The sequence below is a fragment of the Notolabrus celidotus genome, chromosome 2, assembly GCF_009762535.1.
Source record: "Notolabrus celidotus isolate fNotCel1 chromosome 2, fNotCel1.pri, whole genome shotgun sequence".
Classification (NCBI taxonomy): Eukaryota; Metazoa; Chordata; class Actinopteri; order Labriformes; family Labridae; genus Notolabrus; species Notolabrus celidotus.
Window position 1 is genome coordinate 30,067,109 of NC_048273.1, and position 17,460 is coordinate 30,084,568.

At 39.5% G+C, this 17,460-nt stretch overlaps 1 protein-coding gene across 1 annotated transcript; it reads right to left on the reverse strand.

Annotated features, from left to right (window-relative positions):
• Positions 1–800: 800 nt before the first annotated feature.
• Positions 801–17,120, reverse strand: slc25a24 (solute carrier family 25 member 24). The gene is made up of 10 exons (XM_034710059.1): positions 16,123–17,120; positions 12,811–12,937; positions 12,612–12,699; positions 9,640–9,751; positions 6,497–6,655; positions 5,107–5,259; positions 4,877–4,984; positions 4,269–4,436; positions 3,994–4,144; positions 801–1,965 (listed from the first exon to the last, which is right to left on the reverse strand). The coding sequence occupies exons 1-10, from the start codon at positions 16,300–16,302 to the stop codon at positions 1,784–1,786; spliced, it is 1,428 nt and encodes a 475-aa protein (XP_034565950.1). The 5' UTR covers positions 16,303–17,120; the 3' UTR covers positions 801–1,783.
• Positions 17,121–17,460: the final 340 nt, after the last annotated feature.

Genomic DNA, 17,460 nt, shown 5'->3' on the forward strand with positions numbered 1-17,460 from the left:
GTGTCCTTGAACATATCTAGGATCTAACAGCTAAAGACAGGCGTGTTCTACATCACTGGAGAAAGAGGTGTGACGTAAGATCTAAACTGGAGTAATCTGGATTTAAAGCCTCAGGGGTCAGACGCAAACCATCAAAAAGCACAACACACAAGACTGGAACAAGGGCTTGTACAACCACGACCATACAAAAGTTTGGACACACCTTCTCATTCAATGGTTTTTATTTATTTTATTTATTTTGTAGATTAATACTGAAGACATCAAAACTATGAAATAATATGGTTTTGCCATAATCTGGATTACAACAGTAGTCAAATAGGGCTATCCATTGTGTACTAACCCTACCTCTGAACAACACAACTGATGGTCTTAAACACATTAAGAAGGCAAGTCATTCTACAAATTAACTCTTGACAAGGCTCATGTTAATTAGAAACCATTCCAGGAGACCACTTCATGAAGCAGACTGAGAGAATACCAAGAGTGTGCAAAGCTGTCATGAAGGAAAAAGGGGGCTACTTTACAGAATCTAAAATATAAAACATATTCTGCTTTGTTTAAAACTTTTTTTTGAATTAAATAATTCAATATATGTTCTTTCATAGTTTTGATGTATTCAGTATTCATCTACAGTGTTTCAAATAATTAAAATAAATACAAACCCTTGCACGAGAAGGTGTGTCCAAACCTTTGACTGGTAGCGTACATAAACAAGGTTTCAGTATGTTTCGAACAACTGATTATTATATTTCAAGTCCTCAATCAAGCTTAGCTTAAAAAAAAACAACACTCAAACTGTCTCTTATTCAAATGTGTTTATTAACGGAAACACCAGCATCTCATGAACCAAGTATTAGGGGGAAAAGGCAAGACAAACATGGAGGCTGGGAGGAAGAACACATAAGGCACATTACTCTCCTCTTCACCAAACTTAACCAGAAGGTGCAAAAATGATTTCTATTCATATTTGTGGAACCAAAAACACTTAGGTGAAAACCATTCCCACAAGAGCAGGCCAGAGAGTGAGTCAACGGAGAGTAGTTACAGTACTGCACTTCAAGTTTCCTCAAGTTTGTTGGTGAAACAGCTCCCGCTCACAAGGGACATTTTACGCAATATTTTGAGATCTCTGTGTAGTGATGCTTCAAAGATGTGTTAACTGGTCTGCCTATTTTAAATCAGGGTAAAAAAAAGGTGTTAATCATGTTCAGCAAGTGTTCCGCTTTTTGGATTGGTGCAATAAGGTGCTTTTTGGTCAAATATTAAAGGAGCGTGTAATGTCTGGTGCAGTGACAGAACAAGATCAATTCTTAACATGACTGATATAAAAACATGACATCTCTACTCTGATCAACAATTATACAAAGGAAAAAACATGCCTTGAAATCAAAGTTAACCTCTACCAGCATTTTTGTTTTTCAGATTCTTAACATCCACCTCTTTGGTAGCAAAAACTGGAAGTCGGTTGCACCAAATTGGACCCTGAGACTGACAGAGGTCAATCTGTGCGTGTATTCTTTAAAGCATGTCAGAGAAACAATACACAGTTGGAGACATTGCAGAAGTCTTAGGTATTATCATTAGCCCTGTGTGAATACTGCAGGATTTTGTAAACAATATCTTCTTTATAATGGCTCAACAGTTTAGCCAAAGTCCTGCAAACACTTTAAAAAACTTCTACAATAGACTCATCTGCTGCGTGTTATTAATCTGACAGCTTGGATAAAAAAAAAAAATGCTTTAAACTCTCACAGACACAGAAAGTCACAGACCGCCACACTGTCTACTTCTGAATGCCTAGACCAGACCGCATGTACTCGTACACCACATAGCTGATGCTGACGGCTGGTATGACCTTCATGAAATTGGGCAGGATGCCACGGTAAAGTCCAAAGAAGCCTTCCTTTTCCAGAATCCTCTTCACCATCAGGTTCATGGGCAGCTGCTCCGAGCCCTCAATGGAAGCTGAGAAAAAAAAGAAAAGATATTAGCAATAAAAAGGAAAACTTCTGGATCCTCTTCAAAGGGACCAAATTGTTAAAGCATATATTTACTTAATTAAAACATTCTTTATCTCTCTGTAGGCACACAGGCAAACCAAAGCATTCCAATGATCACCTCAGTAATTGTTCTCAAAGTATACAAGCCATCTCTGAACCCATGATTCACGCAGTAGTAAACACTCCAGGCTATGATCTCAAACAACCAACAGAGATAAATATGAGCCTGTTTATAAACCTGTAATTACTACACTGGCCACTTGAGGGCAAGAGAGAAAAGTTACAAAACAAGCAGAGACAAAGCCCACAACAGCTGAAAAAGCTGACAAGACTAAATTGTAAGATTGCTGAAAATAGCTGCACACCTTATTCAATAGCAAACAATGATTGATGAAGTACTAAGATCCTTAAATTAAGGATTTAAAAACTGTATATCATCAGATGCTTTTAGTTCCAAAAGTAAAACTATTCAACATTGTCAAAGTGAATTATTTACATACTGCAGCACAGCTTGACAATTTGTCTCTAGGAATCTTAATGTGTGAGGTCATCTTAAATGTAGAGATACTATTATACAGTGGTGGAAAAAAGTTTTCGGGCACCCCAAATATTGCATTGAGAATCACTCTTAGGTTTTCAAGTGCAATTTCTTTTAGTACAGTCGCAGCCAGGTTTATTTATTTTTTGTTCAGTTTTGAACACATTCTCTGTTATTTGTTGACTTTGATACCGACAATGTTGAGAACTGACATATTGAAACTGTAAAGAATGTATCTTTATTAGTTTTTCTTGTAAACAATAAAAAAAAAAATCATTTTTTTATATGTTTATGTCTGTCCAATGCTCGAAACACAAAACAGGTTTTTCCACAAATATTTCATGACAATATTTGAGATTGTGTAAAACTTTAAGGGTGTCCGGAAACTCTTTGCACCACTGTAGATTGATTAGTTTTATTGTATTTTTTCTATTGACAATTTTCTATTGCAAAACAACCACAGAAAGTTAAGACATGAATATTATACAGTAAAAAGTAGATCATATATTGTCTAATTGTCATGGCTACAATAAAGAAACTTTCAAAGCTTAAGGGATTCACTTTCTTGTTGCTGTTTAAAATACATTTCTAAGGCTATTATTCACAAACTATTTAAGTTGTAGAAACTATTTCAAAACACATTACATAAGAGTTTGTGAGAAGTAGGCGAGTGCCAACAGTTGGGCCCAATCTCAATGTCCACACTCCAAACTCACTGACTTTGAGGCGCGTTCCCGCTAAGTCTGTGAGGGCTTAGGGCGGTCCCACTGTCAAATCTTCAAGTGTGTGGGATCTCTCTCTGACTTTCTGAGCCCTTTATGCCTCCCTTTCTGTAAGTGGGCATTTAGCATTTAGCCCTTAGCGTAAGGGAATTACCCATAGTTCATAGCACTGTGACACGAAACCATAGCGTGAATAACATGAAATTAAAAATAGTTCAATGGTAAACAAGAAGCAGGAAGGTGCAACCAATGTTGGCATCACAAAAAAGTTTGCCTGTAAGTGTAAATATAGAAAACAGCCTTAATCAGCCTAAATGTATTCATCTTCAGACATATGCATATGTAACTTATCAATTATATATTTAGAATCATGTATTTATATATTTTAAATTTTGTGGTTAAGCAGTCTGTATGGTAAGAGACTGGATCACATGACAATCAGTCAAGCCGTCCCTTGAGCGCCTTGAATTTGAGGAAAGTAAAAATTGTGCAATAAAAATTCCTAATATCGCTAAGGTGAGCTACATGACGTCATGCAGGAGAAGTCGCAAAGTGCTGTCCCATTCCCAGTTATTCAGTTTTGAGCCCTTTCAGCCTCCTGGCCACAATCACTTTCCAGGTGACATCAATTAAGTCAAGAAGGGCTCAGGGTTCAGGGCTTAGGGAGGACATTGAGATTGGGCCTTAGAAATTTAAATGTGATAAATTCCGACGGAGCTTTATTTCTCTGTACCTTGTGCCTGCATCCTGGTGCGGATTAAAGCCAGGGGGTAGCTGGCCAGCTGTCCACATGTGCTGGATATGGTCCCGCAGCCGAGCAGCACCAGAACACCCGGATTAGCTGTGTCTTTGGCGTAGCGAGACAACCACATGTTCTTCAAGCTCTGGAGAGGAAAGAGGAGTGTCATTAAATACCAAACCTCTCTATAGATCACACCAAGAGGAAAGCATTCTCTACTGGAGCTTGTTTCCACATTTAACAGATTAAAATGATTAACATCAACGAACCTCATAAACTGCCAGGTCTATGCCAGCATACGGGATGATGCCCAGAATATTGGGAATGTAGCCCTTGTAAAATGCCTTCAATCCCTCCTTCTGCATGATTTTCTTGGCACAGTCAAACATCCCTGTGTACTGTCCGGTCTTCCTCAGGGTCAGGCGGGTTTTCATCACCTGGAAGATAATCAAATTCAGGTGTTCATACCCACGAAGCACTCTTAATGACACTTTGTTGTAGCCTTTCATGAGACGTACCCTTCCGTCTGATTGAAGCAAATGTGTTACTGTTTTTTATCTCAAATGCCCAGGTTTAATTAGTTTTCAATTCTCTACATATCATTCAGTGATGGAGCTTAAATTTGGGCAGCAGAATCCGGACAAAATATCAGAATTAACTTCTTAAATATCCGTGAGAGATCTCAGTTGCTTGTCTTGAAAAAATTCTCAAACCGCTCCTGCAGCAAACTCAACTTCCTGTCTGTACATATGCTAAGTACACATGAGACAGTCATCAGGACTGAAGAATAAATGTAAAACTAGCACAAGATATAAGTATTGAAATCAACCAAACAATAAACATAGATACATCTGTTAACCCCTCCACCTCTGCTTACCTCCATGGGGTAGATGGCAGTTTGTGCTGTGGCTCCAGCCAGTGATCCAGCCATGAACCTTTCATGGGTCTTCACCTTCCCGGGTTCACTGGCCAGAAGCTTCTTATACTGAAGAACCACAGGGACAAAGAAAACTCTGAGACTGTTTGTCAACACTTAGTTCCAGTGTTTCTAGCATAAGGCTCGAGGTGTGTTCTGTAATCAGTGAAAGGAAAGTAAAATGGGTTTACCTGCTCATAGGCCATAAATTTAATAGCGGTCTCGGGCGCGATCTTCAGTACGTTGACTCCGTTTCCTCTCCACAGAGACAGGGCGCCTCCTTCTTTTAACATCAGCTCGAAACCTCCAACCAGGCTGATTTTGTTGCTCTTTGAGGAATGCACCTGTGAATGAAAGAAAAGGGCATTAATTCACTTTTGCAACATTATCGAATGGGAACTCTAATCTAGGTGTCAAACCAGGTGATGAACTGCACACTCCTAATACGGCATCAAAGATTTTTGATAAGTGACATGTTTGACATTCAAAGAAGAGGAAGATGGGATATTCGGTCAAGAAACACTCTTTTTAAATGTACAGGACAAAATCAGCAAAGCTTTCTTTGTCCACGGGGGCCAAAAGTTCCTCCCTCTTGGTACAAAAACAATCAAGGATTATTCTATTCCTTATACTCTGCACTGTGTTCGGATGAATCTGTGTTTGGTCTGCAGCTTTATCTGCCTTTGAAGAGCACATTTCATGACTACATTCAGAGTCTGAAGAGAATCATATCTTAATTACTGTGCACAAATAGTTTACTTTATTTATCCTCTTGAATACTACTGGACTACTACTGGAATACTACATCGAAGTACCAATTTCAATACTTGTTTTATACCATGTGATGCTACCTTATACTTTTACCCTGCTCAATCTGTACTGCCCATGTGCAAAATTCAAATTCAAGTCATTACTCTGACATACATGTTAAATTATCTAACCAGGCATATTTTTTGTGCATATTTAAGCTCAAGGACCTCAAGTGATTACAGTGATTTACAACTTTGTGATATTTTTAGACAGTCATTGGCTATGATCCACAAACTTTAGACACAATACAGAATGAATACAATCCTTGGCCCCCATCTTGAGTGCACCAAGACCAGGAGGGACCTTTGAGTGTTTGGAATGGAATAGGTTATGCAGGGAGGGTGCTGTCGAGTGACTTTTCCAGCTCATAATGTGATCTACAGTGAACATCATGCACAGGGGACATGATTATACATCCTGTAAACAGTATGTTTGGACTATCTGTCTCATCACTGTCATCGCTCTCTCTCTCATTCTCCTCTTTCCCTCTTTCCAACCCCGAATCGGTAGAGGCAGATGTTTGTCTAACATGAGTCTGGTCCTGCTGGAGGTTTCTGCCTGTTAAAGGAAATTTGTCCTTGCAGCTGTAGCTTGTTAAATGCTGCAAAGTGCTCTGCTCATGGTGAATTAAGATGAGATCAGAGTCCTGTCAGTAAGATGGGACTGGATCTTACGTACGGTCTAGACCTGCTCTGTTTGTAAAGAGTCTTCAGATAATGTTTGTGGGATTTGGCGCTATACAAATAAAGATTGATTGATTGATTGACTCACCTGCATGAACACCTTCATCCTGTCTAGCGGGGCGGTTCCTGTACGAGACACAGCGCCTGCCATGGCCCCCGCTGACAACTGCTTCCACCACAGACCTGTCGTCTTCTCCTCCTCTGTGAACTCATCTGGGATGGCAAGGCTGTCCCCGATGTCAAGCACCTACACACAAAACATTTCATTTAACAACAGTCAAGGAGACATTTCTAATACTGTGTGAGCCATGTTTACGTCTTCTACACATCAACATCAACATCATCATCATCATCATCATCATCATCATCATCATCATCATCATCATCAGGGAGCCTGAAGGAAAATCACAGATGTATTGTCGCTCACATGAAATTAACAAATGCTCAAATTAAGACGAAGTGAAGTCTATTTTGAGATTCATTAGAAGTAATTCAAAGATCATCCAAACCACCGATGATTCCAAGCTTCACCTTGAACTTTGAGACAGGCAGGACAGGATGAACGTCACACCCTTATTCAAAATCTTACATAACCACAGCTCCATGCTGGGAGATCAACTACCTCATTACGTGGCACTTTATAAACCTCCTGTTTTAGTAACATCACATTAGCAATACACTATTATTACAGTAGACATTTAAACAGATTTCACAAAAACTGAACAACACTTTCAAGCAGAAATATACACTTTTACAGACACTGGGAAATTCTCTCTCGATGAAGTGGCCTACGAGGTAAAGAAAACTCTGCATAATGGAGAAAACATTTAATTAGAAGTAGCCAAACTTAAAAGGGTTCTCTGACATGCACAATTCATTTTAAGATTTTGCAAGTTTAAAAATGAAATGATGTAGAAGAAGACTTAGATTTCTTTAAAAAAAAAACATACCAACAGCATCATTTAGCCTGTAACACGTGAATAACAGTGAAGACAATTTACGGGATAAAGTACATACTGACTAAATTACCTTCAGCATCCTGCATCTGTGGCAGCTCTGAACTACCACAATGCTGTGACTTTTATTTAAAAGCAGACAGACTGTGACAAAATTCAGCTTCTATAGTGAGCTAAAAGTAGCAGAAATAGTAGCTATAGTGTTTTATAGATTAAGTTCTACTATAAAAGCAGGCCTTTCATTCATAATCAGGAGACTGCTATGATCAAGAGGCCAAACACACAAACCTACCAAGTCCACCTCCACCTCATAGATCGCTCCATCATCCTCAAAGTCGATGAAAAACCACCTTTTCTGCTGTTGCTCCTGCTGCTGAAGCTGCAGCAGAGCCATGGCCAACTCTTCTAACAAAAAAAAGCTCTTTCAACAAACTCTGCCCTAAAATCTAAATCTCAGAGGCCGATCACTTCTTTAAACGATTCTAATAAAGAGCCCGGTCAGGTGTCGAGGGCCGCAGGTAAGAAACGCTGAACTCCAAGAAGCCAGTAAACATCGGCGTGAATTCTGGAGATGGTGGGGAATTCTCACTGCCATAGATGTTACCACTGGAGCCTGATCTCAGCTGCCTCTCTCCTGCCCAGTCCTGTCCCTTTCTGTGCTCACATCCTCTCTCCTGTGAACGTCCCAATACCACTGATGAGTTAATCCTCCGTTAGGTCAGACTGAAATTAGCTTATCTCTGCCTCGGATTAGCAGCCACAGGTTTATTTGTGGTTGTGCTAGTGAACAAAGGCAGCGAACGTCAGAGATTAGCCATTGACTGGAGGAGGCTGTGTCTCCAACATGCAGCCATGGTACCAAGTCACAGTTTATTTATACACAGCCAGATGTAAAATATCAGGATTTGAAATATGTTGATACCATATTGTTAAGCCATTATTATTTTCTCTTATTTATATTCATTTATGTGCTTTTCATTGGATGTTTTATGATACAATTTATGTAGATTTCAGTGTCATGATTGCATGTGTGGATCCCAGGAAGAGTGCTTACTGTCTTTGCAGTGGCTAATAGGGATCAAATATATGAATACTGCATTTAATACTGACTTTCTTTGACTATAAATACTTCATAAGTAGAACTTTCCAAGAAACTCTACCCTGTGATAAATGTGATGGGATTTTTTAAAGGTATATAGTTATGGAAACAAACTGACATGATTCAAGCTTCTCTTTGAACAACACCAAAAAAACACTCCTAGGTGTTCTCTTGTTTATCATATTTAAACTCCTCTATTGTCCCAGCAAGATCATTTAGATCTAAAAACAAACTCTTAAATATGGAGCTCTTTTTAAGGGCAGGAGAGCTCTTATTGTACAAATGTATTTTCCTATTTCCCAAACTTGATCATAATCAGCAGTTCCAAACTCCTCCTCCCCTCACTCTCTCTCACCTCTACTCTGCTAATGAGTGAGTTTTATCTGTTGACGTAGAGGTGCTGATCTGTGGCCAAACTCCTCGTCCAAATCCGACACCAGCCAACAGCTCTATTTCACAACTTTCCCCTTTGGTACTCCAGGTTCTTAGACTGAGCGCTGAGCAGGTGAAGGACATTGAAGGCAAAGGATAGAAAGTTAACTCTTTTGCCTCCACCTTTTCTCTTTCTTCTGACTGATTTATCTCTGTGTGTCAGCATAGCCAGCACGCTCAGACTGGCCTTGGCAATAAGATAGAAATGAGGATCGTGGAATACTTTTTTCATTTCACAACTTTTGTTTTCAGGCTGTAATTATGCTTCTGTTCATTTGTGATTGAGAAATAACATACACAGCTAGAGGGCATTTTGAAACTCATTGGGCATCATCATGTGACACTCTCTTACATGGGAAACTACAGAAATACCTAACCATCAGAGTCATCCATTTATGGTTATCTAATCAAACCAAAAACAGAAAAAACATCAGGTAAAAATGTTGAGCTGCAAAGTGTGGTACAGGACATGGAAACAGTTCCTAACTCAGCAGTTCTGAGTTGATATTTTCCTCACAGTGTCACTAACTGAATTATATTTCATACTAATAATACATAATAATTAGCAAATCCCCAAGTCAAACCTTGAATGTTCTGGCTTCATCCTTGTGTCTATAAGTTTTTTTTTTGCTTTGAAACAGAGAGTATCCCTTCATAAAATGAATCCATCATTGCTGTCCGTTTCTCACAGGCAGTGAAAGGACACACAGACAGTGTAGTTCCTGAGTCATGCTCTGTCCTTACCGTGGAGTGCTTCCAGAAGCGGATAATATCCTGCAGGTTGGTGGCGGGGTTGAACAAGAAGTGCTCCCTCCATTCATTCCAATCCACAGTCATGGTGCCGTCCACATCGATGCTATACAGCACAGAGAGATGGAAGGCAGAGACAAGTTTTTACAATTCTACAATATGTTTTGGAATTTTAAAAATCTTTATTGTCCCAAAGTGGCAATTTGGTTTGCAACAGAAGTCCCCACAAGCATCATATATATCACAGGCAATACACATAACAAACAAACAAAAGTTCATACATATAACTTAAATATATAGTGCTTAAAATTGCAGTTGGTTACGTCATATATGGTTTTTTGTGTTATATTTTCTGGATTTTTTGCCTTTAATGTTAAGGAAAGCTGAAGAGAGAGGAAATGTGGGGAGTAGAGAGCGGGGGAGGACATGCAGCAAAATGGTCGAGGCCTGGAGTTGAACCTGAGACCACTGCAACAAGAGCTGTAGCCTCTATATGGGGCGTGTGCTTGAGCTGCTAGGCCAACTGCACCCCTACATCATATCTCTTTGCTGATTTTGCAGGTGGTGAACTTGGATGAAAGACTTTCTCCTCCTTTATTCTAACTATCAGTGGGATCACTCACTGGGATTTGTTGCTGTGGAAAAGGGAAAAAGAGGCTATGTCTTCAGCATGCTGTAACTCACAGACACTTAAACTGCGAAGGTCGTTCAAAGATTTAAAAATGACCATAGAGGAATTATCAGTCCTTTGGCTGATGATGTCTTTTGCTTCTGTAACCCGAAATGAAGCATCAGCATTAATTTCAGTCCGTTTCAACCAAGCGGCAACCTCCGGCCGCGAGAATTGAAGCCAATGCGGAAGTGTTAAAAACTGCAGTGGATGGAGTGTCCGCTTGAGGCTGGCTCCGGAAGTACCGGAAACCACATGCACACCAATTCAAAAAAGCCGATCTTTACAGCAGAAATAAACATGTTTACAGCCTGGCACAAAAAACGAGTGTAGTCTGGATAGCTAATTTCCTGATCGGCACACACTGTAGCTGTTAGCTAGGAGGCTCAAAGCCCGCCTCTTTACGTCACACTCTTTTGGATGAGTTTAGCATATCCAATATGGCTCCCGCCGAAGATTGGCCTCAAAACAGCGCTTCAGAAACAGCCGGGTGACGTCACAGATACTATGTCCATTATTTATACAGTCTATGGTTTCAACCTAAAATCTCATCACAGGAGCTTTGAGGCCGACGTCAATATTTATCCAGTAAACTTCACGTCACACCGTCCAAGTGTCCTTGAAAAAACTGGCTAATGGATTATTAACAATGCCAATACTCCATTCCAAATCCTATTCACTTCCCAGAACAATTAAGTTCATCCTTGTTTTGTGCTCAGAGAGAGAGAGAGAGAGAGAGAGGGGGGGGGGGGGGGGGGGGGGGGGGGGGATTTCCCTAGAAGCAACAGATAATGCTGAGGGAGAGTGCAATATTGTAAGATGACAGATGATGAAGATGGCGGTCATGCAAAGCACATCATATCACAACAGGTGTTTTACATAAAGTCCAGTTTTTCTCTTTTTCAGCCAATTTCTGTCCTCATCTCCCCTTGTCTACTCATCTTCACTTCCTTCCTCAGTGTCACTTCCCCTGGCATCAATCACTCTCTGTGGTTTTCACATCATTCTGTCTGATTCACAGTCATGCATATCCTGCATTACTTCTCTTTCTACAGAGAAAGACAGTCCAGCGCGCTCCTCAACATCTGCAGCTTCTCACTTTGTTTATGCAAATAAAGGACACTCTGTGGAACACTCTGCAGAAACCTGTTCTATCTGTTTCAATTAGTTCATCCTGAATGACTGGAAAGACCGACGACAACCAATTAAAGAGCTAAAAAAACATTAAAACAAACTTTTAATGTGTTGGAAAACTATTACTGATACAACATGCTTATAAAGATCGCCTCTTAAGACCAATAATGCTGTGATGACAGACTTCAACACTTCTGTCCGACATAAAGAGTCATCTGAATCCTTGTGAAATGATGAAACATGTTAAATGAAGCAAATTAAGATCCATTTATATTTTAGATTTCTATCAGGGTTTCTGTTTGTTTATAATCCATGTGTTTAGCCAAAAAGGGGCAGATATTTCACTCAACTTGAGTACCTCAGTAATACAATTTATTAGTAGTATTATTGCTGTCATTAGATAGGACAGCACAAGGAAGAGAGGAAATATGAAGGAGAGAGCTGGGGAACACATGCAGCAAAGAGAGTCAAACCAGTGACTGTTGCTGCTAACCTCAGCAGCCTCTACACACAAGGCACGTGCTATAACCACAAGGCCAAGCAGCGCCCCTTACACAGCAAGTACTTGACTGTTACAGAAGTGATGCAAAACATTCAACACTGAAGATCTGATGAATCACTGATTAGCTACCAGAAGTCTACCTGTACATATAGTCATGTGGCAGCCTTAATAAGGTGTATAAAACCATAATTTCACCTTACATTACATCTTATATTTTTTGTCCTATTTGAAGGACATTTTTGATAACCAAAATATTATGTAAATTCACCGAGCTAAGACAAACTGAGTGTTATCTGGTCCTTTTTTCATCAAAAATAAGAGAAACCTCTCTCCAGACTATGTTTGTTTTATGTTATGTTGTTATTTGTATATTTTTACTATCTCCAACTCAGTCAGACATCTTCCCTCTCTTTATCATGAGCTGTCAGTCCACTTCTCTGCCAAATTCACACAGTGAGCTGCCTATCAGTCCCACACACTGGTCCCCAACTCCTCCTGTTAACTTCTCTCTTTTACTTCCAGCTTAGGGTCTTGTCTTGGTTTCACACACAAGATGAGAACATTTTATTAACAGGGTCCCAGGTTTAACTCATCGCTATTTAAAGTACACAAACTACTGCAATGACCTTCCTAAATAAGGTGCAAAATCAGCAGAATCACCTCTGAAGGATCTTCTGTGCCCCGTCTTTGCTGATGTCCAAACCAAGATCAGCGAGGGCCTGCTTAATCTCCAGAGGATCCACTCTGCCTGTGAAAACACAGCACAATAATCCTCACATTTCTCACATCCAAACATCACAGCTCTTTGAATTCTTCTTACATCCATAAAGCTTAGGTTAGCTAGATAATTCAACCTTACCATCATTGTTTTTGTCCAGGCTCTTGAAAGTCAGCTTTAACTTCTTCTCATGTTCCTTCAGATATTTGGAGAACTCGTTGAAGTCAAGACGATCGTCTTTGTCTTGGTCCCCAGCAGATACTATTTTCTGAAGAAAACAGAGGATAGTATTAATTTGGGGTCTCCGTGCCACAGGGAACACCCGAGGACATTTGCTGTGTCATGGTTGACCTCTTCTTCTGGGAGAGGCTTTTTTCTCTTCTGTGAATTGAGCTTACTCACACATCAGGTTCTTAATTGTTCCTGTTGGTGGCAGAATAACACACACACCTGTCTGTCCTTGTCTGAGCTACATCTCTGTGTGCAGTCTATTAAATGATCTCACTTGTCTTTATTCCACATTATCATGGTTTATCTCTGTTGCTTTTGCATATATACTTCTCAGACTGTTTCTGTCATCTTTTCATTCCTCTCGCTCTGTAAACATTGACTCACCTAGTTTGCAGAGTGATTTACCTAGATTAAAAAAACATTGAGCTGTCATGCTCTGTGTAGGTGCATAATGTTGCTCTAAAATTGTGCTGTCTCAAGCAGTTTTTAAATGAAAACTGGATGCAAACCCTTGGGATGGCTGCAAGTCACAAAGAAAACTAAAGAATGGCGATTTTATTAAATTTTGATTTGGGAAATTAAAGCTCCTGTAAGGAGTTTTTGGCTGCTTATAGAACAGAATGATATTCATACTTGATACCTTTATATAACTCAAAAAAGCAAACAAGACCATCAGCATAAAACTTGACTATTTATGTAAAGTTATGCCCAAAATTGCTGCAGATAGGTAGTTTGATTAACTGCATGCGCCTGAAACAGTCTTGTTTTTAAATTTTCCATGACACAGACTCTCCACATTTTGTCATCCAAAACATGAGCTGCATCCTCTACACTGGTGTGAATAATATACTTGTAAATAAAGCAGAAGGAGGTGTTTTATTTTGATTTTACCCAGAAGATGCTGCTCAAAAAGCCAAGTAACTATTTCACCGCGCAGAGCATACTAGATGCAAAGCAAGGCGTCGGAGGGGTGGCTCTAATCACTGTGAGTTGAATAGCTCCATCCTTTCCTGACAACTATTAATGCTGCTGTAGGCGGGGCTCAAATACTGTACCAGTAGCTAGAAGGATGACTAATAAAGATGCTTTTTGAAAGAGCTACACATCTGCACAAGAACTGCAGACTTCGTTGTTGGTAATGAAAATCATAGGGCACAAAGACAGTTTAACATCTTTTCTCATTGTAGCCTCCCAAGAACAAACTGTGTCTATATCCTGGTGTGACTTATACCCTAGATTTGACCTTAACTGTTAAGTAAAGCAGGATGAGATTTTTTTGTAAAGAAACACCAGATACTCATGTACAGGACAAAATCATTATGAGATAAGAGGTCCTGCTTTCTCCAGAGGGGGCGCCAAAGTCGACACAAACATAAAGTCTCTTACAGGAGCTTTCAAAGTCAAGTTTCAAGAGATGAAACGTTGAGCTGAATGATGACACAACTGACTGAATGAGGCTGTTTGAAGAGCAGCCAGTGTGCAGGCCCCTATCTCTTTAACTTATTGCTACAGAATAATGACGTGGGGAGGGAAAGCTTTTTTTACAAACCCAAATGGCTTCTCCTGAACTTTTTCCTCACTCATGGTCATAAAGTTATCAGCCTCATTGATGAGCGGGAGGAATGTGGGGTTATTTGATCAGTAAAGGTGGGACCATCCTCTTAGACTCGCAGTGACACAGCCCACAATAAAATCTCACCAACACCTTCTGTTTGAACTTTGTGACAGTTTCAGATATTGTGGTGCTCCCTCTGTTCATATGCTTCTTTTCTTCCTGAGTGCTACGTTATGTCGAGAAACCAGATTTCTTGAGGAGCTAGACTGTAAGATGTTGCTGCAGGTGGTTTGTTCCTATGAGGGAAATATGTGTGAAAGACTCCTGAAGAATGAAAGGTTCTAAAACACTCTCACTCTTAATGCGTTCAACGTGACATCTGCAAAAACTGAAGAGGTGTTTTGCCAAGCGTTCTTTTTCTAATCTTTCAGAATATTATTTCAGTTTTCTCTAAATTCAAGATACCAAAAACATTTTTTTTAACTAACAAGACAAAGCATGTGCAAACAGAGACCAACTGAAGATCATCATCTGATCAAATGTATCATTATGTATTTAGGAGGAGAGTTTAGTGCCTGAAATAGTTTCTCTTTGTTAGTTGAATGCTGAGAAGACACACAGGAGCAGTTTATAGGTCAACAGCCTTGCCCGAGGGCAACTTAATGAAGAGGTGGTGGGGCAAAACAATGCTTTTTCCTCCTCCCACTTGGCGTAAAAATTGCCTTTAAAGTATGACTACATCATCAGGAATCCCAAAAGTTACAGAGAGCAAATCTGGAGCTATTTTAAGAATCCAACTCGAAGTGATCATACCATAAAGTCAAAAACTCCATAACTGCTGCTAAATGGGCCTGCAGATTGTTTTCTGCTGTTTTTAAAGTGAAATTATTATTTTTTTCGATAGACTTGTCATGGGAAGTTCTGTACAGTGCTTTTAAGAAAGGGAAATGTTATTATCTAACAAAACATGTTGACTCTGTTTATGAGGATCATGTGATAAGTTAGAGGATCCAGATAATATGTTAAATGGAGCTCAGGGAAAAACTGCTTTCAGTTCTTTTCATTTGTGGTTTTCAGTATTTAAAGTAGCTCAGATTAATAAAAAAAAAGAACTGATTCTATAGTTAGTAACTTTGTCCATGCAGAAGCTACAGAGTACAAAGTTGACAGGGTTTGTTCTTATTCAACTGGCTACTTTACGGAAGATAATTTGGGTTTTACTTTTTATTTTACTACTTTAACAAGCAAAGGGAGACAATCTTTTAAATCCAGTTGTTAAACCTACTGTTTTCTCTTGTTTAGATTAATCTGAACTGAACTTCTCTATGATTTGAACTGCTTGTTAAACAAAACCAGATATGGCAGCATGTTTTCTTCGCATTATGTAATCATTTCCAGATATTCTATGGACTAAAAGAAACCATTAATTGAAAACTTGTCATGTCTGTTCTGTCTTGAAGCAAAAAAATAAACAAAAACTAAAGTATTTTGTGTCTCTGAGTTGTTCTTATTAATGTTGCTGTAACTTGTTCCCTTGGGGCCTGTCTGAGTGCAGGGATCATTTAAGGATAACACTGAGGATATAAAGCACGTCAAGTTCCTACAGGAATGCATGCTAGATACTGATCATTTTGTCTTCTTCTTTTCTGCGAAAACTGTCTCCATACCTCTGCAGCTCCCTTCCCAGCTTTGATGCCCATAGCAGCCAGGCCTGCCTTCAGCTCGGAAACATCCACTTTTCCATCCTTGTTGGTGTCCAGTTTGGCGAACAGCTCCTCGTATATATTCGGCGCATCATCCGCACACTTGCAGTCCGTGAAAAACAACTTCCTGGCGACTTGATACATGGTTGAAGTTATGAAGAAGAGGCCCGTAGAGCTCCAGACAGACACTCAAAACTGTGCAACGAGGCTGCAGTGAAAAAAAAAAAACACACGCTCAAACCGATTCCTGCGGTTGGCACTTCTGGTTTGTAGCAGCAGAGACTCTACCCGAGTGATTTCAACGAGATATCCGCAGTGCGGCTTGGAAAATAAGTCGTATAAAAGTCCGCATAAAGCGGGTTAGATCTTTTCAGATGGTATAAGTAGATTTACTGGAGTGTGTTTGCGGATGAGGTAGGTTGGCAGCGCCGTGCAGAGGGGTGGGGAGAGTCGGTTTGCCTGAAAAGACCTCCTCTGTTTCTGCGCACACAAACATTACAGAGACACACCCTTTAGTGGAAACAGCTCTGTCTCTCAGTGTGTTATTTCATGGTGCGCATTTCCATTGAAGGGACACATGACAAAGCCTTTAGTCTCATGTCAAATACTGCCTTTCTTGGCAGTTCCTTAAGGTTTTGACTCTTTCTCAGACTAATTATTATTTGTTGTGTAACAATTCACTCACGCATTAAAAGTATGCATATTCATACAGTGCATTGGTAAAGTCCATGTCCCCATAGTAGCTCCATAGTACGAAGTCCGTGGGGACAATCTGATTCTGTTCAGTGAGTCATACCCACAGGAATCTGGCAGCTGGTCCAGGCAAAATATACCCCCAAACTTTTAAAGTAGTTTAATCTCTTTGGTGTCTATAGAGGCAGAGAGACGACTCCAGAGAAGAAGTCTTGAAATGCTGCTGCAAGTTTTTATAGACCTGCAATGGTTATTAACTTATCTGGATTAACCATAACTCTTATATCCATCTTTTATCTGTTTAAACGTATTTTTAGCACCAAAAAAAATTTGAAAGACAAAGGATTACAGAAAATGCAAATAAACAAGATACAGGTGGGGTGTGTAGAAATAAATTCTAAGTTATAACTAATCTTTGTGTAAGAAAAGTAATGCTAAGACGTTAAATAACGTTCAAATAAGTGTGATTAAAGATTCATTCTTTTTTTATAAGAATTTTTTTTCAATATTTACTAACTACAGTAAAACAAACAGAGACAAGCAAATAAATACATGCATGCAAAAAAAAGTAAATCCAACGAAAAAAATATAATAATAATAATAATAATA

Coding starts and splice junctions, on each gene's coding strand:
- slc25a24 (XM_034710059.1), bottom strand. CDS start 16,302: ATGTATCAAGTCGCCAGGAAGTTGTTTTTCACGGACTGCAAGTGTGCG. Junction 5,260..6,496: donor GGATGAAGGTGTTCATGCAG/GTGAGTCAATCA, acceptor TTTCATTCACAG/GTGCATTCCTCAAAGAGCAA. Junction 4,145..4,268: donor TAGACCTGGCAGTTTATGAG/GTTCGTTGATGT, acceptor TTTCCTCTCCAG/AGCTTGAAGAACATGTGGTT.